Below are 26,232 nucleotides of genomic sequence, written 5' to 3'. Positions count from 1 at the left end.
AGCCTGTCCCTCTCTTCTAGCGTGCTCACTTCTCCCCACATCTTAGTGTCATCTGTGAACTTGAACAAGGTGCTTTTCACCCCCTCATCCAAGTTGCTGGTTAAGATATTGAACAGTGCAGGCCCGAGGACTGAGCCCTGGGGGACCCCACTGCCCATGTCCCTCCAGGTTGAAAACGAGCCGTATATACCCATATATATCCTTGTGGGTGAAAGGGCTGAGTGGGGCAGAATTCACTGGTGAGTGCTGTGGGCCAAATGAAAGTGCTTGGTGGGTCGGATGTGGCCTGTGGACCGTGTTTTGCCTGGCCCTAGTGTAAATGATGAGAAAATGGGGAAAAGTGCCAAAGGTGCTTAGGAAGTATGGGCTGGAAGAATGGACTGGGCTGATAGAAAACTGGCTGAAGCATTGGACTCAGAGGGTAGTAATAAATGGCTTGATGTCTAGTTGGCATCCAGTATCAAGTGGAGTGCCCCAGGGGTTGGTTTTGTTCAATATCTTCATCAACAGGAGCTGGAGCTCAATGGTTTAGGTGCCAGGGCTTATGAGAAGAGGCTGAGGGAACTGGGCTTATTTAGTCTGGAAAAGAGAAGGGGATTTAATAGCAGCCTTCAACTACCTAAAGTGGGGTTTGAAAGAGGATGGAGATAGACTGTTCTCAGTGGTGGCAGATGACAGAACAAGGAGCAACAATCTTAAGTTGTTTCAAGGGAAGTTTAGGTTAGATATGATGAAGCATTTTCTCACTGGGGGGTAGTAAAACACTGGAACAGGTTACCAAGAGAGGTTGGGGACTCCATCCTTGGAGGTTTTTAAGACCCAGCTAGACAAAGCCTTGGTTGGCATGATCTAGTTGGGAATGGTCCTGCTTTGAGCAGGGGGTTGCGCTAAATGACCTCCTGAGTTCCCTTCCAACCCTAATTTTCTGTATTGCAGTTTGAGCATTATCTTTTCTTGGGACAAAATCAGATCAGTTAGAGCTTCATTGAAAGTGTTGCATTTGCAAATAAAAGCAAGGAAAACTGATAATCTTGAAGACTGGTCCTGGGGAATCTGTATAACTTGAGACTGTGCAATGAGTTTTCAAACTGCATATAATCCTGACTTATATTAGCAAAAAAGCTCCCTATGATGCATGAAATATCAATTAGCTTGAGCCTGGGAGGCTTCCCTTCTCTCTTTGGATGACATTCCATTGAATAAGATATGCACTGCAACAATATGGTGTTAAGTCCATACTTTTGCCTACTGTAACCTGATGTAGGCCTCTAGACATCCTAAAATGCAGTTGGGTTTTCCTTTAATCAGGATTCAAATAGGACATATGCACCCACTTCCAAGAATGTAAAACTGCTTATTAGTTACTAAGGCTAGGGATAAACATTACACATAAACCAATTTAAGTGATCAGAAACTGGTTTAAACCTGTAAGAGAACAGATGTTCAGTGCACATAAACCAGTTTGAAAATGGCTGAAACTGGTTTGAGATAAACCTAGTTGAATGTAGTATCAGACTCAACTGATCTGGCTTAAACCAGTTTATGCAATATCTGTCCCAGACCCCTTGATGGTTTAAGATAAACCAGAGTCCCTCTTCTGCTCCCCTTCTCCCTTCCCCACTCTGTGCTAAGCAAGTATTCCCCCATCCCTCACAGACACCTCAGCATTGGCTAGCAGACCACACACTGGCTACAGTTTGTGCTGAGGGAGAGACTGAGGCAGGCAGGCTTTTTGGATCTATTCAACAGGTAGCTTAATGTCCTTCCTTGGAAAAGCTGTTTAAGAGCTGTCCGTTCCCCCACTTCCCCTCACCACTCCCTGCTAAGCAGAAATTCCCCCCTCCCCTCTGCCTTGCGGAGAAGGTATCTGTGTATTAGCTAGCAGACCACATGCTGGGTCCATGCTGAATCAACAGACAGAATCAACAGGTAGCTGGTAATGTCCCTCTGTTTTCTTAATGGGGTGATAAACACTGAGATAGGGGTGACACTATTATCATCCCCCCCACCCCCCGGCTTTCAGGGAAGGCTGCTGTAGTGCCCTCCAGCTTCCAGCCTGAGCCACTGCAGGCATCTTCCTGAATTTCCTCAGTCCAGGGGGAATGTCTGTATGCTTAGAAAACAGTTCAGCTTGGCCAAGTTAAATTAACCTGCAAAGGTTGAATCAATTCAGGCTCAGGCTTTTTGAATTTCTGTCCCTAGCCTAAGGGGACATCTGTAAATATGAAATCAGAAATCTTACTGGTCAGTAGGGGAAAATACACTTACTAATTACTGAGGAGAAATCACTCAAAGTAGAAAAATGTTACCTACTTTACAGCAGGTGCGTCAAACTCACCAACTTATCTGGCCCTATAGGCCATTTGAATAGAATGTGGTCAGCCTTGTGGGCTGGATTGGGCCCATGGACCCCTGCCTCTCCACATGCTGGATCCAGCGCACATGGCGCTCACTCTAGCCAGTCCAGAAGTGTGCCACACATGGAACCCCAGAGTAGCTGGGAGGACAGGGGCACTATGTGCAGCATGGGTCTTGGACTGGCTGGAGCTAGTGCCATGCCTGGATCATGCATTCTGGACCAATTGTGGCAGGCTCTGCATGCTGCACATGTCCCAGGCTGGCTGGAGCAGGCACCATGTATGGCACATGTCCCAGGCCTTGTGCATGGGGTTGGTTTGGTGCACTTTACATGAGTCAACTCCTGACCCAGGGGCATCACCAGGGGCCAATTTATATGACTCTTTAAGGCCGGATATGGGCCAGATCTTTGACACCCCTGCTTTACAGTGACTGTGTTTCATCGAGGCATGTTGTCCATGCAATTCCATGGTCCACCCTGAGTCAGTGCTACTTGAAAAATGTAGAGTTCTTTTCATTGGGAGTTTTTTCGGTAATGGAACTGAGAGGCAGGTGAATCTGCTCCACTCTCAACTGTGGTGGTCATGAAGGCTGTCAGGACACAGGATTGGCATCTGCTAATATTGCTCTTCAGAAGAATCCATTATGTGACTGGGCATCCCAATGGCAATTGATATGGACAATGTATCTTGGGGAAAAAACCTGCAAAACATAGTTATTGTTGGCTAATAACTATTTTTTACTATTTAGATGAAGCTGCCACACTAGAATTAACAGACTTAGCAATGAAATTTGTAATCAGCTTACCATGAAATACACAGACCTTGCTTATAAATGCATGCACCAGATACATTCAGAATTTGAGGTCACATTGTGCACTCTGCATGTAGTATTCCCATGGATATCTGAGTTCATTCATTGGTCAAGACTGTACTTGCTGTATAGGCTTGTGAATACAAGTGCTCAAAGTCTTCTGAGTTCTTTTATGCTCAACAGATTTGTTTGGGAAACTTGCACCATGTTTCATAGTTGAGAAATATCTCATCCTTGTTTGCAGCACATCTGTCTCCAGTTTTGAAACTGACTTGAATTTTAATTTGACCTTTTAGATCACAGAAAGAAATAATGAGAAAATTGCCAAATACGCTACTGAAGTAGGAGCAGCTCGTTTTCAATTACAATATATGGGTTCTTTCTTGTTCAGAGATGAGAGGCGTGATCCAGATCCCAGAGTACACAATTTTATACCAGACACATGGCAGGTAATGACACATTGACAGTTTTTATATACTGCTGCTACAAATTATTTGTTAAGATTTTCTTTCAAATTTTACAATGAACGAGATTCAAGAATAACAAAAAGCATATTTCATTCTCTGTCACTATTGTAGGTCATATCCTTTCATTTATCCCTTTCTATTCTTTATTCTTCCATTCTTTTATGCATTATACCTACTCTAGGTCCCACTCTTGCCTGAGACAGGTTAGCATCAAGGGTCCAAGACAGTAGCCTCTCCTTCTGAAGACACAGTAGCAATGTTCTGTTGAAGGAAGTGAAACTTTGTATGGAAATAGGCGGTCAGGCCAGCAGAGAGTTATGTGAGATTTGGCCCTTAGAAGTACTTTGCTCAGGGGATTAACCTGTTATTTCTGTTTGTCAAGTAGGAAGCACAATTATGGCATCCCTCACAGATAATTATAATAATAGTAATAATAATATGATGTACTTACGCATAATCTGAATATAATTTTAAAGATACTTATTAATTAAGAGGAATATGCTAATAAAATGCTAGCTATTTTTGTTATATGAGGGTAGAGAGTAATAGTTTAATTACATTCAGTGTAAATACTTCATATCATTGTAATATCAATAATGTGCATAAGGGCTTTTTAAAAGTTGCCATTTCATTGATTTGTCCAAGACACAATCTTATTATCCTTATGTCCATAAAACTTCCACTGGACATAGGAGTTCAGGACAAAAACCTGCCCAATCTCAGGGTTTTCACTGGAAATTACTAGTTTTTATGGAGAAAATCTCTAGCCTGGAGAAGTACCTGCTTGATTGTCTACTATTCCCTATTCCCCTGTGTTTAGGAAAAAATTGACCCAAACTGCTTTATCATAGAATCATAGAAAGTTAGGGTTGGAAGGGACCTTAGGAGGTCATCTAGTTCAACTCCCTGCTCAAAGCATGACCATCCTCACCTAGATCATCCCAGCCAAAGCTTTGTCTAGCCAGGTTTTGAAAACCTCCAAGGATGGAGCTTCCACCACCTCTCTGAGTAACCTGTTCCACTGTTTTACCACCCTCCTAGTGTGAAAATTTCTCCTAATATCTAACCTAAACTTCCTGTGTTGCAGCTTGAGACCATTTTTCCTTTTTCTATCATCTGCTACCACTGAGAACAATCTAGCTCCATCCTTTTTTGAACCCACCTTGAAGTAGCTGAATGTTACTGTTAAGTCCCCTCTCACTTTCCTCTTCTGTATCAGCCCCCCTCATCATTTTTGTTGCCCTCTGCTGGACTCTCTCCAATTTGTCCACATCCTTTCTGTAGTGTGGGACCCAAAACTGAACACAGTACTCTACATGTGGCCTCACCAATGCTGAATAGAGGGGAATAATCACTTCCCTTGACCTACTGGCAACACACCTACCAATGCAGCCCAGTATGCTATTAGCTTGTTTGGCAACAAGGGCACACTGCTGGCTCAAATTCAGCTCCTTGTCCACTGAACCCCTCAGGTCCTTTCCTGCTGAGCTGCTGCCCAGCCAGTCAGCCCCCAGCTTGTACTGGTGCATGGGATTGTTCTGTCCTAAGTTCAGGACTTTGCACTTGTCCTTGTTGAACTCATGAGATTCCTTTTGGCCCAATCCTTCAATTTGTCTACATCACTCTGAATCCTATCCCTACCTTCCAGCATATCTACTACTCCTACCAGCTTGGTGTCATTTGTAAACTTGCTGAGGGTGCACTCTATGCCATCTTCTAGGTTGTTGATGAAGACAGTGAACAAAAGCAGCCCCAGGACCGATCCCTGGGGCACTCCACTTGATACCATCTGCTAACTAGACATCGAGCCCTTGATTGCTACTCTTTGAGCCCGATACTCCAGCCAGTTTTCTGCCCACTTCACAGTCCATTCATCCAGCCCATACTTCCTTAGCTTGTCTGCAAGAATGTTGTGGGAGACCATATTCAAAGGCTTGCTAAAAAATCAACATACACCACTTCCACTGGTCTCCCCGTATCCACAAGCCAGTTGTCTCATTTTAGGCACTGCCAGCCTTTTGGTCACCAGATTGCAACTTCAGCCACAAAAGAGGCCTAGCTGAGAAATGTCTGTTGACTTAGCTAATGTAGTTCTCACTCTTACCCTGTAATAATTAGACTGGGGAAACGGGCTGAATCCAAAAGTGAAGATTGTTATATTAGAACTTTAATAAGTATACTTAACATTACTTGTGTGGCGGGCCAGTAAGGGGTGCTCCTGCACTGAGCCACCCATCTCACTAGACCTAACCACCTTCCAGGCTCTGACTGCGTCCTTGGGGGTGCCTCATGTCTAGCCGACCCCCTTCCTGGAGCACACTCGCTAGCCTTGGGGTAGTGCTGCCACCACCCAGGGTCTGGAGTGATTGTGGCTCTGTGCCCCCTGGGAAACAGAGGCCTAGTAGTCCTTGAGGGTACTCGAATCAACTTCAAGAACTTGGAGTGCTTCCCTCTGTCTGAAGCACAAATAGTGCTTCAGACACACCACTTCCCTCAGTCTGAAGCACAAATAGTGGTCTCCCTTAGTCAGCTGAACCAAGGGGACCCCAAGGCATAATCTGGCCCCTCTCCCAATAAGTCTCCCACACTAGGTACAAAGGAGAACTTTATTGGTTACAAGGAGTAGGTTTGGAATAGGATACAGGGTAGAGCAATATCAGAGAAATCCCATAGAGCAAACAGGGTGGCTGGGTAGCCTTTGATCATGCATCTGAGTTACTGCAAGCTATATACAATCTAGTTAGATCTCAGGTAGCTTACTGATGAGTATCATCCAGTGGCAGGTAGAGATTCCCTCTGGAGGCAGGCAGTTCAGTGATCATGAGTTTCAAGAGAGAGAGCAAGTTTCAGATGGTCCAGCTCTTCTCTCTCTGAGTTTTCATCATGGTTACCGCTCCTCCGCCTGGGCAGTCCTTAACTTATGTGGCCCTTATGACCTCATTTACCTGGTCCAATGGAGACCAGCACCTGTTGGCTGCCAGCCAACCAATTTGAAAAGCATCACTGGTTGTCGGGCAGACTGCTCAGAACAATAGGGAGCCCAAGCCCCTCACCCCGGTTTGTGGTGCCAGTCACATAGGCAGAGGGAACAGGTTTCCCCCTCCCTCAGGAATGTATCCAATTCAGGTTACAACTCAGGGTTATGAGATGTCTGCCCTTTACAGTGACCATGTTAACCAAATTGTCACATAGCAGAGTTTTTGGGGAGAGACAGAGGTGGCATTCTGCCACAACTTGTATAACCTAAAATCCACATATAAAATATGAGATGTTTTGACCTAAACATTCTTTATGTTTAGCGAGAACTTCTTGATGTTGTGGACAATAATGAGTCTGCAGTGATAGTTGCTCCTACTTCATCTGGGAAAACCTATGTATCATACTATTGCATGGAGAAAGTTCTGAAAGAAAGTAATGAAGGAGTAGTTGTGTATGTTTCTCCAACAAAGGTATGGCTACGTATGATGTGCATTTTACATACTTACTACACTGTTTTCTAATATAATGATCTCTGCTTGATTAGTCACTAAATAGTACATTGCTGTGGTGCACTAACTAATAAGAGCCCCATTGATTTTTACACTAATTTGTCATCTATTAATTAGCAATTTCCAGATACTCATACAGACTAGATCACGGTGGAATTTGATACTTGGTTGGCTTAAGAGGTATTTTTCATATCACCTCTTAAACTACCTGTTGTTCAAAAAACCATAGGATTCTCTTCAGTTTTTTTTCTTGACTCAACAAAACTTAGATGATCAACTATTCTGTTTGGCAGAATTATCTTATATTTTGGGAACAGGTGCATGTAAACATGCAAGACAGAAACCTTTGACTGTTTATTTTACTCCAGCATAACCATGTTATTCTTACAGAGTAAACATTCTAAATTTTTGTGTATAATTTTGTGGCTTGTCATATTGTGAGTATATGGCATGCACTCAATTTTTTCCTGTGTGCTCTGTCCCTTCCCATCGTGCAACTGTCTCTGGATGGGGGTGGGTGAGGATTGGGGGTCTGCAGTGCTCTGCAGTGGCAGAGTCCTGGGGCAGAGCAGAGCAGTAAGCAGGCACTGGGCCCTGCTTGGTGGACTTGAAAAAAAATGTTGCAGGCTGCATCTGGCCCACAGGCTGGAGGTTGCTGACTCCTGGTTTAGAAAGATCTTTTAAGGATCCCATTTGATATACAAAATGTTGTTTGTTTTAATAATTATTCACCAAATGGACAGTACTAAATGGCTAATATGTCAAAGATGAAAGTAGCATATTAGATAAATGGTCAAAGTATCAGAAATATAGGACCATAGGAAGTGCCATACTAGATCAACTTTTGGCCCATCTACACAAATATCTAGTGTCCAGCAGTGGCACCAGATATTTGAGAAAGATGCCTGAATCTCCATACTAGATAGATGTGGGGAAAAGTGTTTGTATAAAGGTTTAATCTAATAGGCAGCTATTAGCTTATGGGTTTTTATATTTCTTTCAAAACTATATATTAGTATTCATTCTTATAATTCTGGGTACTAAAACACAGAAATACAGGAATACATATATGATGCATATGTAAAACATACAGGTAGTTTTTCCTACTTTATTTACAGTCACATTTTGCTCAGGTTAAGGATCTAAATGACATTTTCATTTGCAAATAAAGCATGTATGTGCATAAATTAGGAATGATTCTACACAAATATTTTGCCTGCATTTGAGCTTCTGCTTGATAGAAAATTATGACACATAATATAAAATATGATACATCATCTTAGGTATTCCAAGAAAAAGGATAAAATTCAGAATTAATATTATACATACCAGTTCACACAACATCAAGTTTCTTCAAAGTGAATGGAATTAAAAAATACCGTGCAATTTTAGTGTTATAACACTGGTTGGTAATTTAAATTAATATTGGTGTCAAAAGACACGAAGCCTCTGCTTATCTCCAAGTACTGTATAAATTTAGATGTATGTTTCCTGCTTGCTTTATTAATGTCCTGCTTTCACTAATAATGACTAGGCCCTTGTTAACCAAGTAGTGGCAACTATATATAATCGATTCACCAAGACACTGCCTCATGGAATAGTAATATGTGGAGTTTTCACAAGGGATTATCGCCATGATGCCATGAACTGTCAGGTATGTTGCTTGAGATGTATTGTTGTGTGTTATGTTAATAGTGAGTTTTGTATTTGGGGCTTCCCATGGTGGCAACTGGTGCCCCCAGGCTGTCACTTCAGCGCTAGAGGTGCTAGCAGTCACTGTGACCAGAGATCGGTTTTCTTATTGGGATGCTGGCTGCGTCGGTGGGAAATGCTGCCATGCAGCAAGAACTGGGGCAAAAGTCTGCAGGCTGGATGATCAGGCTTATGGGTCAGCTACTTGACACCTCTACCTTATAATCAGAGTGTAGCTCTGATTATAAACGTGGCATGGATATATAAGGTTCAAAAAAATTCTAAATAGACTTGCCTACCAGAAATACTTTCACCTGAAAAATTTATGGTGGTCATGAGGGGCACCTGCAAGTTGAAAAGAAATCCATCAACAGCCTTGGCGCATGCAATGGTGCAAAGGCAGTGAATAAAAGGGACTCTCATCTCCCTCCCTCCAACACATCCTCAGCAATGGAACCTAAATCTAATACTATTTTTAACTTCCTTCAATTCCATTGTCTCCTGTGCAGTGCTGAGCTCAAGGCTGAGATGTTTCAAGAGGGTAAAAAGTCATAAGAGCACTGTGCAACTGAAATGGCCCACCCCCCACCCCCAGCAGCAGTCAAGTAATATGTAGACTAAGAGTACAAATTGGAGGAAGTTGGTATACATCCTGGCAAGAAACTAAAAGGGACTTGGGTGAATCCTTCTCTTGCAGTAGCTACATTAAACTACAAGCCAAGATTCAGCTTATATAAATAAAGAGCCGTTAACCCCAAGCAGTGTGCTCACCATGAAAAAAAAGTCGTAGGGGCTATAAAGTCTAGTAGAGACTTTGCTATTGACTTTACATGGAAGGACTTCAGATGCAATGATGATGGGGTATAAAACTGTCAGATAAGTAAGGCTAAGCCTCCTAAATATATAGTTGTACTATAGTATTGCCATGACTTACAGATTTAGAAGCTTTGGTACCTATGCAATGAACTAAAACTGATATTTGTCAAACTCTTAACATCAGGAAACTGCTTCAGGTGTTTGCTCATGGGGAGAGGAGTCTTCCTTGAGCAAAATTTGGTCAGAGCCTTGAGGCATGCAACAGGGCACTGGGGAGAAGATCTGGTGCTCTGGGGTCATCCTAGGTGAGACCAGGTTTTGTTACATAGCTTAAAAGTAAGAGGTCACAACAATTTCTTTTCAGGTACTAGTGACAGTGCCTCAATGTTTGGAAATCTTGTTGTTGTCTCCACATCGCCAGAAATGGGTGAAAAGAATAAGATACGTTATATTTGATGAGGTACGTACCAGAGATGATCCCAGCAGGGCCTTGGGCTAAGTAGCCTGTTCAGGGCTCCCCTCCCCATCCCATGGCACACTTATGTCAAGGATGGAAAGCCCTGGCACACCGGATGTGACGGGAGAGGTGGTGGCCGGAACTTTCGGCTGGAACAGGCAAAGGGATGACTGACTCACTGGTGGGGGGGTGGTGCTAAACAGCAGCTGTAGCCTCTCTGCCTGGCTCTGTGGGGCCCCCCAAAGTGCAGGGCCTGGGGCAGTTGCCCCAATTCACCCCACTCTCCCCCCCAAGGATGGCCCCGTAGGTGTCTTTTAACAACAAGCAAGCAAGCAAACGAGTCACAGATTGAACTTTTCAAAATATACATTGTCACAAGCAGGTGCCAATCTTAAAGCATATAGTTGTCATTTATTGTCTGAGGAAAATGTTTCCATTTTTGTCTTCAACTCCCATAGTCCTTATATATCCTGGCAAGAAAACCTAAGTGCCTGCAGTGGCACTCTGTTGCAGACACTTATGTGCAGTTGGAGCAAAATCAGAGCAAAGTTAATAGAATTTAACTTTCTTTTTGCCCTTTAAGTGATCACTTAAAAAGTGTATTGTGTTTAGTCTCCAGTGAAGGAAGTGGATTATGAAGAAATTTTAGGCTTTTAATTGCAAACATTTCAGAATATAGAAATTTACCAAAAATTGTAAAAAAGCCATGTCAACTCTGAAGTTGACTTCTAAAATAAAATTTAGTGTTAGACTCTGTCAGTTTCACTTCCAGGTGTGTTTTAAGTGCCTAAGTGGCACATGTGCCATTTTTATAGTTATATACAGTTTGGAATTCAACTCTTGCCACACAAGTGTACATCCACCCACTGAGCATGCTGTGCTCTAGCTGGGTAGGTATGCAGCAACACATGCTGGAATTTAAAGTGTTGTGGGGTGGGGACATGATTAGTGAGTGTTAAATACTGGAGGAAAAGGGTCACCTCATGGGTTAGCCCAATTACCTAGTGGTTAGGGTACTTGCTTATGGTGCAGAAGCCCCAGGTTTCATGCATTGATTCAGATAGGGCTTGAAACTGAACCTCCTACTTTCCAGAAAGTGCTTTAAACACTAGGCCACAAGTTAGCCATTCTTCAAAACCCTCTCCATCCTTCTTGAAGCTGACCCTTTAGGAAGCAAAGGGAAGGGATATAAATGGAAGCAAGCAAGCTGTTGGAATTTGATTGACCACAATTCTGTTAAACTTTCTTTATTAAATCTGAAGGCCAATAGTGGCCATAACTACTTGAAATGAACATTTTAAGACATTATCACAACATACCTTTTACCATATTTTCTTCCAAACAGCATGCCCCAAATAAGACACACATCTTGTTTTGGGAAGGCAGATGAAGGAAAAAATGATTTTTCTAGTCATGGCTCAGTCCTGACTATAGAGACAGAGTGAAGTTTGCAGCATCAGTAAGAGCAAGTTTTAGCCATTTTGCATCCCTTGCTGAACTGACAGCAGCTCTTGGCTCAACACTGCACTGCCAATCTAGCAGCAGTGTCACTGTGACCCTGGACAGTGAACTCTACTCTTCTCTCTTATGGCTGGCAGTGAGAGAATTAGGGCTTTCATCCATGCTTCCACTCCTCCATTTCAGCTCAGAAAAAAATCAGCTTAACTGCTTAAAACATGTACCCCAATTTGGAGAAATGATTTGGTGGAAAAAGGTATGTGTAGCATGCATATTAATACAGTATTAGATGGCAGTGTTACAATAATTATTACCCACTACACCCACATAGTACTTACAGTTACAAGCATTTGATCATATTAGGTAGAACTGATTGAGCAATGGAGGTGCTAACTGTCCTCTGCTGGTTAGCACTAGCATATTAGCTCACATTAGCAAAGAACTGATCTTTCTACCTCTATTTTATCTCCCTAGATTTCTCATTGTTTCATCTTCTTTACAGTTCCAGAAATGTGTCAAATATCCATTATTTGACACTACCCTATTATTTTCAAAACACAATGCCTTCTGCATCCCTTGTTTCTCTTCAGTCCATTCTTAGATGCACTATATCCAAATGGTTCATATTCCAATCTCTTCATTTGTCTGCCACGTTTCTTTTTATGTTGACATATCAATAATAGCGCCTTTCTTTTATTTGTTAGCCCCTTCCACCTGGACAATTTTAGCATTTTGACTGTCCTCTCTCTGGCTCCTTGTTTGTATAGTGCTTTAAATTTGAACATGTGGCACATTACACATAGGGTTAGCCTTTGGCCAGGTCCTCCAGCGTCCGGGGGTGGACTGTTTTCTCTCCCGCTTCCTTCCTGCAAAAGGACTCTGTGACTCATGCTGAACTCTGTTGCCCCAAGATGCAGCAGCAGGAGACTAATGACTCCCTTTCCTCAACCAGTTTTCAAGGCTGCTTGTTTAAGAGAGCCAGTATGTAAGCAAACAACTTGACATGTTATTACTTTCACACAGAAGGAATTTGAGAGAGGGGAGGAGATGGGGGAGGGAATCTGTTTGGAAAACTGTGAGCAGGGCAAGATGGGGAAAGAAGAAAAGAACTTACCCAAAAGCACCTCATAAGGTGTCTTGTGAGAGAGTGAGCTACACGGTTCTTGTTCCCCACTTTTGCACCAGTCTCCCCTGCTTTGTGCAGCTCCTTTACCCAGGGGAAGCCCAGCTGATAAACAGGTAAACTCAGAGCTCACTTTTCATTAGCAGCACAGCAGAAGTTGGGGGAGGGTGAGGGGTAATAACTTTTTCCAATAGCTCTTCAACTCCCTTTGCTGGCAGGTGCTAGCAGAGCAAAATCCTAGGGTACTTCCCCCCACCCCCCAGGTACCTTGCCCTGTGAATGTGAAGCAGGTCACACGGACATTTCCACTGAGCAACATTTCCTGTTTCTTGAAGGACACAACATCTTCTAAGGGCCCCTGTGTCTTTTTCTTTGTTTAAACCATGGATTCCTGAAGGTCTGATCCATGCTGAAGGTGAACAATAACAATATATTCATACATACCATCACATGTTACATAATAATTGTATGTTAACTCCTTAATATACAATGGCAGGGCTGTCTAACTAGTCCACCAGAGGTTAGCATGTGGTCAGTGGGCAACTGCTAGGGTGGCCATCACAGAAGACAGTACAGTTGCCCTCTGTCCTCTATCAATAGGAAACCAGATGCCTTTATGTCCTCTATTTTTGTCTTCAAAAGAAAAATAGAGGACATAAAGGCATCAGGTTTCATATTGTCACAGGGCGGGGTCCTAGGAGCAGCCGTGAACTCCTCTAGCACCCCCTACCATGCCAACCTGGTGTCAATGCACCCTCACCATCTCACCCACCACATCTTTGATGTTAGTATTGTTTAAGGGAGGCTGCCTTTTTGTCTTCTTTGACATGGTGCCCCGATGTATCCTGGTCTGTGCTCTGTCTTAGGTGACTCAGTGCACTAAAGCCTTAGGGGCTACATGTGGCTCCAACCACCCCTGTACCATGCCCCAAGCCTCGCAGAGGTACTGGACGTTGTCTGGTCAATTCTCCCCTCGGCGCCCTCACGGACGCCCCTTGGCTCATCTTGCAATTGCCCACACCTTCATGGGTGCCCCCTGGCTTTTCCGCAATTGCCTGCACCCCCACGGGTTCCCTGGGCTTGTCTCACAACGACCCACGCCCTCACGGATGCACACTGGGGCCTTGTCCGCAACTGTGCCCACTTTGGGGCTTCTCGCCTGTTCCCACTCTCGCTCGGGGCTTTCTTTGCGCCCGCCCGCACTGGGGCTTTTCACAATTGGGGCTCAGGTGGCCGTAGACGTGCCTGGCCCCCAAATCCCCTCCTCAGGTCCAAGAGTTCCTGTGGGGCTCAGGCAGCCTCGGCCTAACCTGGCCCCCAATCCTCTGCGCCCCTTCTCAGGGCTGGGGTCAGTGCACCCCTGAATGTTGTGCCCTCTCTGAGACTGGGGTCCCCACACTACCGCGAAGCCCCTATGAGGCTTCCTCCAACCCCTAATAGCCTCACCTGGTCCTCCGGTCTTATAAAACTACAAACAGAAAACTCAAACCCCTGGGCTACAATGTAAACTCTAAGACATCTGACTAACCATCATTCAAATCCCTACCAGGGCTTCCTCCACCCAGTATCCTCATACAGAAGCTGTTCAGGCCATCAGGCTTCTTTACTCTGCTTACTCCAGCAGAGCTCCTTCTTCCTTGGCTACTAGTAGAGAACTGCCTCCCTGGCCTCAGCCTGGATTGTATTTATATAGGTCGGGCCCTGCCCCCTTCTGGTCAGCTGACCAACTGCGGTTGCCCCGGCAACCGGCACCTGTACCTCTTTATAGGAGTAAGGCACTTCAGTGCCCTGTGACACATATCAATAGAGGACAGAGTAGCAGAAAACTGGATGTCCTCTATGATGGCCACCCTGGCTACTGTCCAGCTGCTGCTTCCCCACTTGCTCAAGCTGAGGTGGTGGCTGGGTTCCTTGGGCTCCTCTTCTCTCCTCCAGTTTCAACTTCCTGCCTCTGTTTTTGGGGACAGGGCAGTGCAGTAGGAGGGGACTGGGCTACCCATGCTACATTCTTGGCAGGGGCTTCAGGGTGCCTGTGCTGCACAGGTAGTGTAGACTCTGGTGGTTTTGTGCTGTGAGTGCTACATGTATGGCAAGAAAAGGAGCTGGGTTGTGTGCACTAGGTGGACTTTCAGGGTGTGGGGTTGTCTGTGCACATGGTGGAGTGAGGGAGCCAGGCTACCTGCATTGTGAGCATGTTGACAGGTGCATTTAGGTATAGTATGTCTAAACTTAATGTGCCTTTGCTTAAGGCACATTAAGGTGATTTAGGCCTGTGTACACATTTATGTGCTAAAGTGCATTAAAGTGAGGTGCAAATAGCTAAGTTGCATCAGTGCACGTGCAGACGTCCTAATGTTCATTAATGCAGCATGTATCCATTGATGCACACTGTGTTAATGTGCATTAGTGCATCTGCATGTGTGCTAATGCGACTTAGCTATTCGCACCTAAATTTGATACCTGCTCTATTCAGGTATCAAATTAGGCTCACATAGCCTTAAATCACCATTTTAAAGACACATTAAGGGTGTACACATGTAGGCAGGTGCCCTTAATGTGCCTTAAAAATGGCAATTTTAGCTAAGCCTGCTTAAAAGAGCCATATGTAGATATGCCCTGTTTGTCGCAGATGGGACTGAGCTGCCCACATGATTGGGAGATGGGGCTGGGGAGGACAGCCTATATGGTGAGCAGTACATGACACCTACGGCCCCTGGGTCTGTGGCCCACACAGCTTGTGGCTCCCAGCAGCCCAGACGTTGGACAGCCCTGTAGTACAGCATGATTCCTACACAAGCCAGTGGATAGTCTTACATAAGTCACAAGACTCCGTAAAATGGATGTTCCCCTGCATGAGATGCAGGCTCTGGGATCTATCCTATGATCCTGTTCTTAGTGGGGCAGAAACTTCTCCAATAACTTATTACAGGCAGTCCTCGACTTACAACATTTTGAGTTACAACATTTCATACTTACAACTTTTATAAATTGACACCCTGTTTCAACTTTACGACGTCAATTTAGACTTTACAACACTTGATCCAATGTGACACCATGCCAGCGAACAAGTTTGCTGTGTTGCTCATCTCCCTGGAGAACATCTGTCCAAAATTCCTTGGACATTATCTTTAAGAAAGAAGACAAGACTCCAGGAAAACCTGCAGCCAAGATTCCTGAGAAGACTCCAGCTAAGAACCCTTCAAAAAGTCCAACCAAGAGCTTTTCAAAAAGTCCAGCAAAGTCACCTCAAATAAGTCCTTCCAAATCAATATGATTGCTATTTACAATATAAATACATTAATGTACCTATATTACTCATCAATAATTGATCAAGTACAAAATGCTGGGGTATTTTTGGTGAAAATAGGGTATCGGGCCTTGGTTCAGAAACCAATCCCCCATTTATAACATTGCTTCTTATAAGAAAATTGGTTCCGAGTTGCAACCTTTTGACTCAAGGCACGGTTTTCAGGAACCAGTTGTGTCGTAAGTCCGAGGACTGCCTGTATCCAATGAATAGTAAATCAAGGGTTTAGATAATGCCTAACCTCTAGCTTAGGGGTAAGGGCATTTTGCTGGGAATCAGGAGCTTCACATTCAAGTCCTCTCTGTGAGGTTAGAACCAAGTTCTCCTGCTCCCTGGCCAAGTACCATAACCTCTGGGCTATTGCCTTCTAAAATGCAGGAGGGCGAAATAGAATTTGAAACTGTTAAGTGCCAATAACTGGATTTTGGATTCATTTGGATCCATGTAATATGCCATGTAGTCACATAAAATGAAATAGGACTCTGTTATCTTTCTTCTTCAGCTAAACTGCTAGTGTTGTCAACAGGAACCTTGCGTATAAATGTAGTGTTGAGCCAATATTCACTGAAATCAATGGGCATCAATGGGGAATTGATGGCATATGTAACCATGTCTCAATTATTGGCAGGCATTTTGTGAAATGAGCTATGTTTGCAAAATTTGTATATAGTATAACCCCCTTATAAGAAACCCCCATGGTACCGAGATAAAAATTAATTAAAAGCAGCTATTTTTCTGTATTAGGGTTAGTCAGTTTGCTTCATCCTTATAATAAAAAAATGTGTTACTGTTGCTGAGAATGTTTTAATAATAACAGGGGATATTATAATACAAGACAGAGTAATTCTGCTTTTGGCAACAGATACTGCAAGTGATGTGTCACAAAATGTTTTTTTTTTTGCAAGCAAGATTTTCCTCATCTCGGGCATTATGAGTTAAGCCTGAGCATTCCCTGCCCAACTATGCCTGCAAGTACACCCCAAATCCAGAAGTTCCCTGCTGAAGGGTGCTTTCCAGTGCTTAGTCTCAAGTACTCCTGATACTGGCCGGTGAGGGGGCCTCCCTTGGTATAGTACAGGTGTGGATGAATGGGGTGTGGATAGTGTTTGTTCTGGCCTGTCCTGGCCAGGACACAACACTGCCAAAGTGTAGATAAATCCTTTAAAATTCCGTATTGATTCTTTTGTCAGGTTTCTCCATAGCAGATTCTGTGGGAACAAATCAGTCACAGAAAAGCATTCTGTATTAAATAAGTTGGTGGGAATCATGCTCACAGACAGGGCTGGATTAACACATAGTCAAAGTAGGCACATGCCTAGGACCCTGAGTTGTGGGGGTCCCAGTCCTTCCCTCCACGGCAGCAGTGCAAATGGCCTAGTCACTCTCTCTTCCTTTCCCTCCCCTCTGCCAGCCTCACTGCGGTGGTGGCTGCTTCCTAGCAGCAGCTCTGAGCCCAGATCCCTGCTGGCGGCAGCGCCAAGGTGGGGGTGGAGGTCTTGACTGACCCAGGGACCATGACTTTGCCTAGAGTCCACTAAAGGGTTAATCTGGCTGAGTTTACAGATGAAGGGTATACTACATGTAAGAACATTTAAACTATTTCCTCATTAATATGTGTTTCCATATTTTTGGCTGTGTATCTTTTCCAATATAGGTACATTGTCTAGGTGGAGAAATTGGAGCTGAAGTTTGGGAGCACCTTTTGGTTATGATTCAGTGTCCATTTCTGGCTCTGTCTGCAACTATCAGTAATCCAGATTATCTTACTGAGTAAGCCTGAAGTTTTCTTACTTTTAACAGCATGTGAATTATTTAAATATAGTATGAGAAAATTACCTTGGAGGGTAAGATGTGAAACAGGTGAAAACATTCCTTTTTATGTAAAAATATCTTTTTCTGGCCAAGAGCAACCTTTGACTTTCCTCACTTCCTTAGTTGTCCCTAATCTGATTTTGATTCCTACTGTGATAAGGAAAAGCAGAGAGCAAGTGAGCATCTGGGAAGAGGCAGCAAGGAAGTGGTTGGTTTATCAACTCCCTAGCATCTGTCTTCTTAGCTTTGAATTAGAATCATAGAAAATTAGGGTTGGAGGTCATCTAATCCAATTCCCTACTCAAACCATGACCACCCACAACTAGATCATCCCAGCCAAGGCCTTGTCTAGCTGGGTCTTGAAAACCTCCAAGGATGGCGATTCCACAGCTTTTCTGGGTAGTCTGTTTCAGCTAGACAATGCTTTACTACCCTCCTAGTGAGGATGTTTTTCCTAATATCTAACCCAAACTTCCCTTCCAGCTACTTGAAACCACTGCTCCTTGTTCTCTCATCTGCCACCACTGAAGACAGTCTAACTCCATCCTCTTTGTAACCACCCTTCAGGTAGCTGAAGGCTGCTATTAAATCCCCCCTCAGTTTTCTCTTCTCCAGACTAAATACGCCCAATTCCCTCAGCCCCTCCTCACAACTCTTGTGGCCCAGCCTCCTAACCATTTTTATTTCCCTCCCCTGGACCCCACAATTTGTCCACATATTTTCGGTAGTGGGGGAGAGGTGCAAAACTGGACACAGTACTCCAGATGTGGCTTCACCAGTACTGAATAGAGGGGAAGAATCACTTCCCTTGATCTGATGACAATGCTTCTACTAATGAAGCCCAATATGCTGTTAGCTTTCTTTGCATTATGGGCATTATGTTGGCTTACGTTCAGCTTATTGTCCATTGTAACTCCCAGGTCTTTTTCTGCAAAACTGCTGCTTAGCCAGTTGTTCCCCAGCCTGTAACGAGGAATGGGATTGTTCCATCCTAAGTGCAGGACTTTGCACTTCTCCTTATTGCAGCTCTTCTTTTGGTCCAATCTTCCAATTTGTCAAGGTCTCTCTGAGTCTTAGCCCTATCCTCCAGTGTATCTATCTACTACTCCCCTCAGCCTGGTGTCATCTGCAGCTGTTGAGGGTGTACTCCATCCCATCTTCCAGATTGTTGATTGAACAAAACTGGCCCCAGGACTGACCATTTGATACCAGCTGCCATTGAGCCATTGATTACTATCCTTTGAGCCTGATGATCCATCCAATTTTCTATCCACCTTACAATCCATTCATCCAATTCCTTAGCTTGTTTGCGAGAATGTTGTGGGAGACTGTATCAGAAACCTTGCTAACGTCAAGGTATATTATGTCCACTGGTCTCCCTGCATCCACAAAGCCAGCCTCCTAATTGCATTATAGACAGCAATCAGGTTGGTCAGGCATGACTTGCCCTTGGTGAATCCATGCTGACTGTCTCTAGTCACCTTCTCCTCCTCCAAGTGCTTAGGAATGGATTCCTTGAGGACCTGCTCCATGAATTTTCCAGGACTGAGGTAAGACTGGCTGGTCTCTAGCACCCTGGATTCTCTTTCTTCCCTTTCTAAAATATAGGCACTATATTTGCCCCTTTCCAATTGTCTGGGGCCTCTCCTAATTGCCATGAGTTTTCAAGGATAATGACCAGAGGCTCAGCAATCACATCAGCCAATGACCTCAGCACCTTTGGGTGCATTACTTCTGGCCCCATGGACTTGTACACATCCAGCTTTTCTAAATAGTTCCAAACTTGTTCTTTCACCACTGAGGGCTGCTGACCTCCTACCCAGGTGCAGTAGTATAGGAGATGACCTTGCCTGTGAAGACAGAGCCTTTTCCACATCACCTTTCACTAGGTTGCCTTCCTCATTCAGTTAATTGTCGTCTGGCAAAGTGCCAAAAGTTGACTTGTACACCTGCTCACAAAACGCACATACACCTGCCCCAGCCCACAACTTATTTATAGTAGCAGTCATCATTTTTTGGTGTCTTTTCTTTTCCAAATCTAGTCATAGCTACATTCAGTTTGATTGAAATAAGAATGCTTTGAATTGCTAAACTTTGTGTTATTTCTAGAACCAAACTCAAATCCTAGCTTTTCTTGTAAAGTTCAAGAAAGTTTGTTTAAGGGAGTTATTTGGTTGAAGTCTGTTTATTTGTACAAACTCGCTGAATTTAGCTGAGGTTCAAACTTTAATAACACAGATGCAGATTCTCATAATTTGTCTTTTTCCTGGTACAAATGCACACAAGTATTTTCTTTAAGGTATTTTACTGCTCCAGTGCCTTTACTGTGTTCTAATACTGTAGGTGGCTTCAATCAGTAAAAAGATACTGGCAGCAAGCTGAGGGTAGAATGAAAGAAGAAATGTCTACATCTACCATGAAACATGCAAGGACACCAAAGCTACAAAACCCCAAAAAATCAGATAGAGTTAGATTAGGTTTGTATCAGAACATTTTTAAATATACAAATCAGCATTTGGCTCCAGCCATACAAAGACTTTATTTTAAGTACTGTGAATAGTTTCTTTGGAGTAAAAAGTCTTTGCAGGACTGGGGCCTTAATCATTAAAAGAAACAATCATAGGTTTAATTTGTAAATAATGTTTGTTCTTCTAATAACAGTGCTGCATGGAGAAAGATACAATGATCTAGAAAAGTATGTGTGTTCTGTTAAGGATGATGATTTTGTCATTGAGCACTATCACCCATGGGCTGCCCTAACAGTGAATCATGTAAGTGTAATATCAAGACCAAAATGGTTATATCAGTTATATTAGCCAGAGTAAACACAAATAAATTATTCTGCTGAATCTTTTTTCTTCATATACCTGTAGATTGAGAAATATGGTTTTCCTTCAGATCTTGCCTTATCTCCCAGGGAGAGCCTTCAGCTATATGACACAATGGTAAAAGTCTGGCAGAATTGGCCAAGAGCACAGGTGTGTGTAAAAAATTAGATGGGGACTGCTGTTTTTTTTAAAAATTGGTAGAGCAGTTTTCCACAATTTTATTTCTGGTGTTTTTTAGGACTTGGATCCTGAGGAGTTTCTCTCTTTCAAGAATAAAATAGTAATAAAAAAGGCAGATGCAAGGAACTATGAACAGGAACTGAAGAAGGAACTAACTAACTGGATTGCACTTGGTCAAAAGGATAAGGTAATGAAAAATCTTAAAACTTATCCCCTTGTGGGGTGTAAATACAATATTAATGCAGTAAAATTGCTATGCTATTAAATAAAAAATGTCAGTATTTTTTATTTCTTTTATTATGATTTGAAAACATTTTCTAGTATCCTTGTGTGATTGTTTTTTATGGCTGCTCACAGACATCAAAACAAAACAAAAAAAACAAGCTATACTTTAAATTTGGTGCACCCTCATGCCGAGCCCAGCACATGCCCAGAAGAGGCATCACGTTGAATCAGCTTTAAATAAGAGTCAAAAAGCCCCACTGAAGTGCCTGACCTATACAGCCACCGCAGAACCGGGTCGAAGTAACATGCTGCTTCTTTCAGTAAACCGTTTTTTTTCCACCATGTCTGCAAGCAGCATATATGGTTTCTTAAACTGGAATGCCAGCTGTGGCACAGTTATTGTTGAGAATCCCTTTCTGTATATAGACCCATTCTTAAGTGTTCTATATACCACATGCTTACTTAGATTTTCCTGAAATTTTTGTTTAATGCAGGCAAAGGTAGGTTTGAAATTTGGCTTCATTTGATCCTTGTTAATTTAATGAGCCTAAAAAATTTTAACCCAGCTTATTTTGGTGCATCGCGTTTGTGTTTGCCTGCCATGGGCTTTCGAATGAATTAAGCCCCATGTGTAATTCCCCCTCAAATTTCAGCAGGGGAGCCAAATACCAATTTACCCCCCTTAATGTCTTTCCTAATGAGTTACAGCAGGAGGCACCTGTTCACTGGTAAACCTGCCTGCCTCCACAGTCCCTGCCCCCTACCTCCAGCCGGGCGTCTCACGCTAAATCCCCCCCCTACCCCTCCAAAACCCCACTCCAGAAAAAACAGCCTTTTTTAAGCTTGACAGATTTTACCAGTTTGTTTTGCCTACACCTGGGTATCAGAACATGGCTCTGAGTGTGTCTAAACTAGTCTCAGTTCCAGGATATTTGTCTCATCTTTTGAATAGCATTTACCACCCTCTATGGGAGCAACATTGAAAACAGGCATGAGCATAACTTGTGAACCAAATGGGTAACATTTTGTATGTACAGAAGATCGAAAAGGCTTTCTATGCTTCCAATTTTCCTGTGAGTGGATACTGCAGTGCATAGGTGCTCACTTTTATTTTTGCCCGGGGGGGGAGGGGGGCTAAGATGATGGACATGTACCCTCCACCCCCAGTGTAGGGGGAAGCGGGGTGTGGGCACAGGTGATGGATGGGGAGGTAGGAGGGGGCACAGGCAATGTGGCAGGGGGGTGAAGGGGCTCATGGTTCCCAAGATTTCTGAGCCCACAGTGGCAGGTGGGGCTGCAGGGGCCCCCCTCTGCAGACCAACAGGCAGGAGTGCTGCACTGCCATGGCTGCCAAGGCGAGGTGCCCCTGCCCACCTGGCAGCAGTGAGAGGGACAACTCTGCACTGCTGCTGCTGCTATCACTGCCGCACCTCATCTTGGTGGCCATGGCAGCATGGTGTTCCTTCACACATCAAGTCCCACCTGCTGGACCGTGGAGGTGGCTCCTGCCTGGAGCTAGTCCAGTCCTGCACCACGTGCCCCACTGTGAGTGTAGGAATCTTGAGGGCCACATGACCTCTTTGCTGTGTTGCCTTGGGCCCTTGCCCCTTCCTGCCACATCGCAGGTCCTCTCCTCATAAACTTACTTGGAGGGAGCTATGGGAGGTGCTCTCTACCACCTGGCACCCCCTGCCTCCAATCGCCTTCCTTGCTTCCCTCAGGCCTGAATGCTGCCAACCTGCAAGGGGAACCGCACCATTTCCTGTGTTTTTCTCCATTAAAGGAGACAGTCCCTGTTTTTTCTCCATGAATGGAACACCCAGATCCCCGGCCTCAGTCATCGTTCCTAAGAAATATTACATACTTTTCCTCAGGTTTGGACTTTGACATCCCTCTTCCCAAGGGGGGCCTGGGCCTTTGGCCCCCATGTACTCAGCACCTATGCCAAAATGTAACATATAATAGCTGTTGACCCTGGCTTAATTGAGCCAGCATCAGCTTAAACACATCCTTAAATCTATGGACCACACTCAGGGAGAGGAAGGCATTGAACCTGCTTCCTGGGCAAGTGTTCTATCCAGAAGCGTAACTGTACGTTATTGGCACCCTGGGTGGCATAGAGGTGTTAGAGGGCAGTGGTGGCAGGAGCTAGCGGGTGCTTCTTTCCTCCATACAGGGCCAGTGGTGGCATAGGTTGCTGCACTAGTGTGAGCTATCCTTAGGGCTGCCCCCCTGAATCTGTGCCTGGGGCTAGCACTCTTCTCACTTTCTCAAGTTATGCTACTCTTTCTAACCACTAGAATTTTGTATAAAAAGGTGAGTACCACTTTTTCTTCCAGCTTTGGTCCAAGAAGAAACTGGAAACAAGTGGTTTTTCTGAGGGCCTTGATTCTGTGTGTGTGATTTAGGACTGCTCTGAGTTGCCCCCTGAACTGGGTTCTTTAGCAGACTCAAGCAGAGGAGTGCTGGGTTCCTGGATCCTGACTGAACTTAGGCTGGGACAGTTTGGGGCATGTACAGAAGCAGAACTGAAGGCATCTGGAGAACTTACAGGTCATATACGGAGGCACTAATAACTTTAGATACCTCCAGGCTTGAGCAATCACTGGGTGCATCTACATGTGCCATTAAGGCAACATCATAAACTCTGGTGCAGTTTGCACTGGAGTTTATCATGGCACCTTAATGGCACATGTAGATGTTCAAACTGCTGTGATTCAAGGCACATGTGCAGATGCTGCACCTGGGACTTCAGCAGTTTGAACCAGGGTGGAGCAGCCCCAGGGTGGCAGGGGACTGCAGGGGGTCAGCCCAAGGCTGGCTGGAGGGGCTGACTGGAGCATGAGTGACCCAGCTTGTGGAGCCCTATGGCTAGGAAGCAGGCAGGAGTCTGGCCTCCTGCCACCTGGACTGACTGGGCACAACGTATGCCCAGGTCAGCATTTACTCTTGCATTTAGGCACAATTATTTTTGTTGCTGTAAGATAGTACCGTCCCTGACAGTACTACCTTATGGTGGTGAAAATTAGTTTACTGCTGTTTAATAGAGTATGTGTAGACTGTGATGCTTTACACCACAGCAGATTAGTCTAGTGTGCAGGTAAGTGCATGTGTAGATGAACCCACAGAGTGGTTTTCCTGCATTTAGCGACCTAATGTCTGCCTGTCCCATGTTAGATCTGGATGGGATCCAGTCCTTATTTGGATCCACCCCAAAGTTGTTGTTATGCAAGTTTTGATATTTCTTCAGGTGTTCTTAGATTTTGTATTTTCACTCTGTCGCAGGGCACTAAAGTGCCTGCTCCTTTAAGAGGAGAAACTGCCTAGGGAGAGTGTCCTAGGAGCCAGGCAGAAACCCCACAGGTGTAGGTTACTATGGCAGCTGACTGACATGGGAATTAGCCTGCACCTGCACACAGTCAGATGACTGGTAGGGAGTCAGGGCCCTGGGCACATATACACCCCAGGGCTGAGGCTAGCAGGAGTTAGTTCTCTGGCAGCAGCCAGTGGACGGAGTCTGCAGAAAAGAATCACCCAGAGATGCTGTGGTTGCCTATAGAACTCATGGGGCTCCAGGAGCTCACTAGGTACCCTGGGCTACAAGGCACTTAATGCTTGGGGGAAAGTTTGTATCTTTTAAAGGGAGAGAGTGCACCCTAGACTGGTTGTATTATGTTATAGCCCAGGGGCTCATTTTGGTTGCTGTTTATAAACTGGTGGACTGGACCGAGGCTATTGGGGAGGAGGAGGAGGCCTTGTTGGGGCCACACTACAGTGTGGAGACCCCAGTGCCAGCAGGCCTGGCCCCGGGGGGGGGGGGCAGTGACAAAGGGGCTGTGGAGAGCCCAGCAATGACAGGGGGCCAAAATAGAGTAAGGCCTTGGGGGGACAACATTTAAATACCATCTGCAAGGCTTGGGGCATGGTAAAGGGGTGGTTTTGGAGCCACGCATCTAACCCATAAGGCTGATAATGTCCCGTGAGGCATCCATTTTGAGCAGGACCCAGAAGGGGGTCCAAGACCCCACAGGGTTCAGTGGGGTCCATCAGGACTGTGTCCAAACAAATTTGAGGGCAGCCTCCCTATTTATTATAATTACCAGCAAGACATGGTAGGTGAGGAAAAGTGTTCCCATTGGGCAAGATTGCCACAGTCACTGAGCCCTCGGGCATTATGGTCATCCCTTGGGACCCCATGCCGTGACACACTCCTTTAATACTAACCTGCTAGAGACAACTGCTTTATGCCACCCTGTTTGCTAATCCAATTTCTGAATTTGAGTATAAATAAACTGATTTCACTTCCCGTGCCCAGAGCTTGTGGATGTAGTATATCAGATTTTGTTCCTAGCTACCTCCTCAAGGTCCCATTTATGGTGGTGAGAATATATTGAATAAAGGTTCCAGAGTCAGCCTATTGTTGGATGTGGTAGGTATCATCCTTTTTATGGATGAAGAAAATGAGAGGTGAAATGAGTTGTTTCTTCAGTGCCTGAGCCGCACTTAGAACTGCCAATCTTATGCAAATTCTATTATCAAGCATTTTTTCTCTTAATTAAGGTATTAGGATGGAGAGGGCCTTAGATGTGAAAGTATATAGTCTGCTCCAAAACATCTAAACTGTAAATCTGAGCAATAACAATACTTTCTACAGGAAGAAGGTAGGAAAGTGTGTCATCTTAGGTTGCTTACAGACATGAAAAAACAAAACAGCAGCACTTTACTTTAAACTTAGTGTGCTTCCATGCATGCCCAGAAGAGGCAGTGTGTTAGTTGGACCTGGCTTGCCAGATGTCTGTATGGATCAGGCACTTTAGTGGGGCTTTTTTGGTGCTTTTATTTAATAGCTGATTGAATCAGCTGTTAGCTAAAAGTGGCAATAAACCCCATTAAAGTGCCCAGTCTATACAGATGCTGAAGAGCTGGGTCAAACTAATGCACTACTTCTTCTGGTACAGAGCAGTTTTGGGAGGGGGTGGAATGGGGTTAATGTATGGCAGCAGCCTAAGTGGTTCAGAGAGGTATGAGCTTTTTTTATAGGGAACAACCTAACTCATTAGATGCTAGGAATTTGATGAAATAGCATGTTGCCTACAAAAGCTCATGCTTCTGAACGACTTAGATTCTAAGGCTGCCTGTACACAAGCAGCGCGGCTGCTCCAGTGTGCTGGAATTCTAGCGCATCCGAGCAGATTCAATTAACTGCTG

General features: G+C 44.4%; 1 protein-coding gene across 1 annotated transcript in view; it reads left to right on the top strand.

The window, feature by feature from the left end:
• The window catches only part of LOC109300376 (probable ATP-dependent RNA helicase DDX60), an 80,263-nt gene that overhangs the window by 3,983 nt on the left and 50,048 nt on the right, over window positions 1–26,232 (top strand). The window contains exons 4-12 of the mRNA XM_019521061.1: window positions 3,468–3,620; window positions 6,938–7,087; window positions 8,661–8,780; window positions 9,999–10,094; window positions 17,634–17,749; window positions 20,135–20,268; window positions 20,453–20,562; window positions 20,665–20,769; window positions 20,858–20,986. Coding sequence (XP_019376606.1) covers window positions 3,468–3,620; window positions 6,938–7,087; window positions 8,661–8,780; window positions 9,999–10,094; window positions 17,634–17,749; window positions 20,135–20,268; window positions 20,453–20,562; window positions 20,665–20,769; window positions 20,858–20,986 — 1,113 coding nt within the window. The remainder of the gene's footprint in view (window positions 1–3,467; window positions 3,621–6,937; window positions 7,088–8,660; window positions 8,781–9,998; window positions 10,095–17,633; window positions 17,750–20,134; window positions 20,269–20,452; window positions 20,563–20,664; window positions 20,770–20,857; window positions 20,987–26,232) is intronic.

The sequence above is a fragment of the Gavialis gangeticus genome, unplaced genomic scaffold (genome assembly GCF_001723915.1).
Source record: "Gavialis gangeticus isolate Ggan-Ray unplaced genomic scaffold, GavGan_comp1, whole genome shotgun sequence".
NCBI lineage: Eukaryota > Metazoa > Chordata > Crocodylia > Gavialidae > Gavialis > Gavialis gangeticus.
Note: the sequence above shows the minus strand (reverse complement) of the source record. Positions and strands in the feature narration are given on the sequence as shown.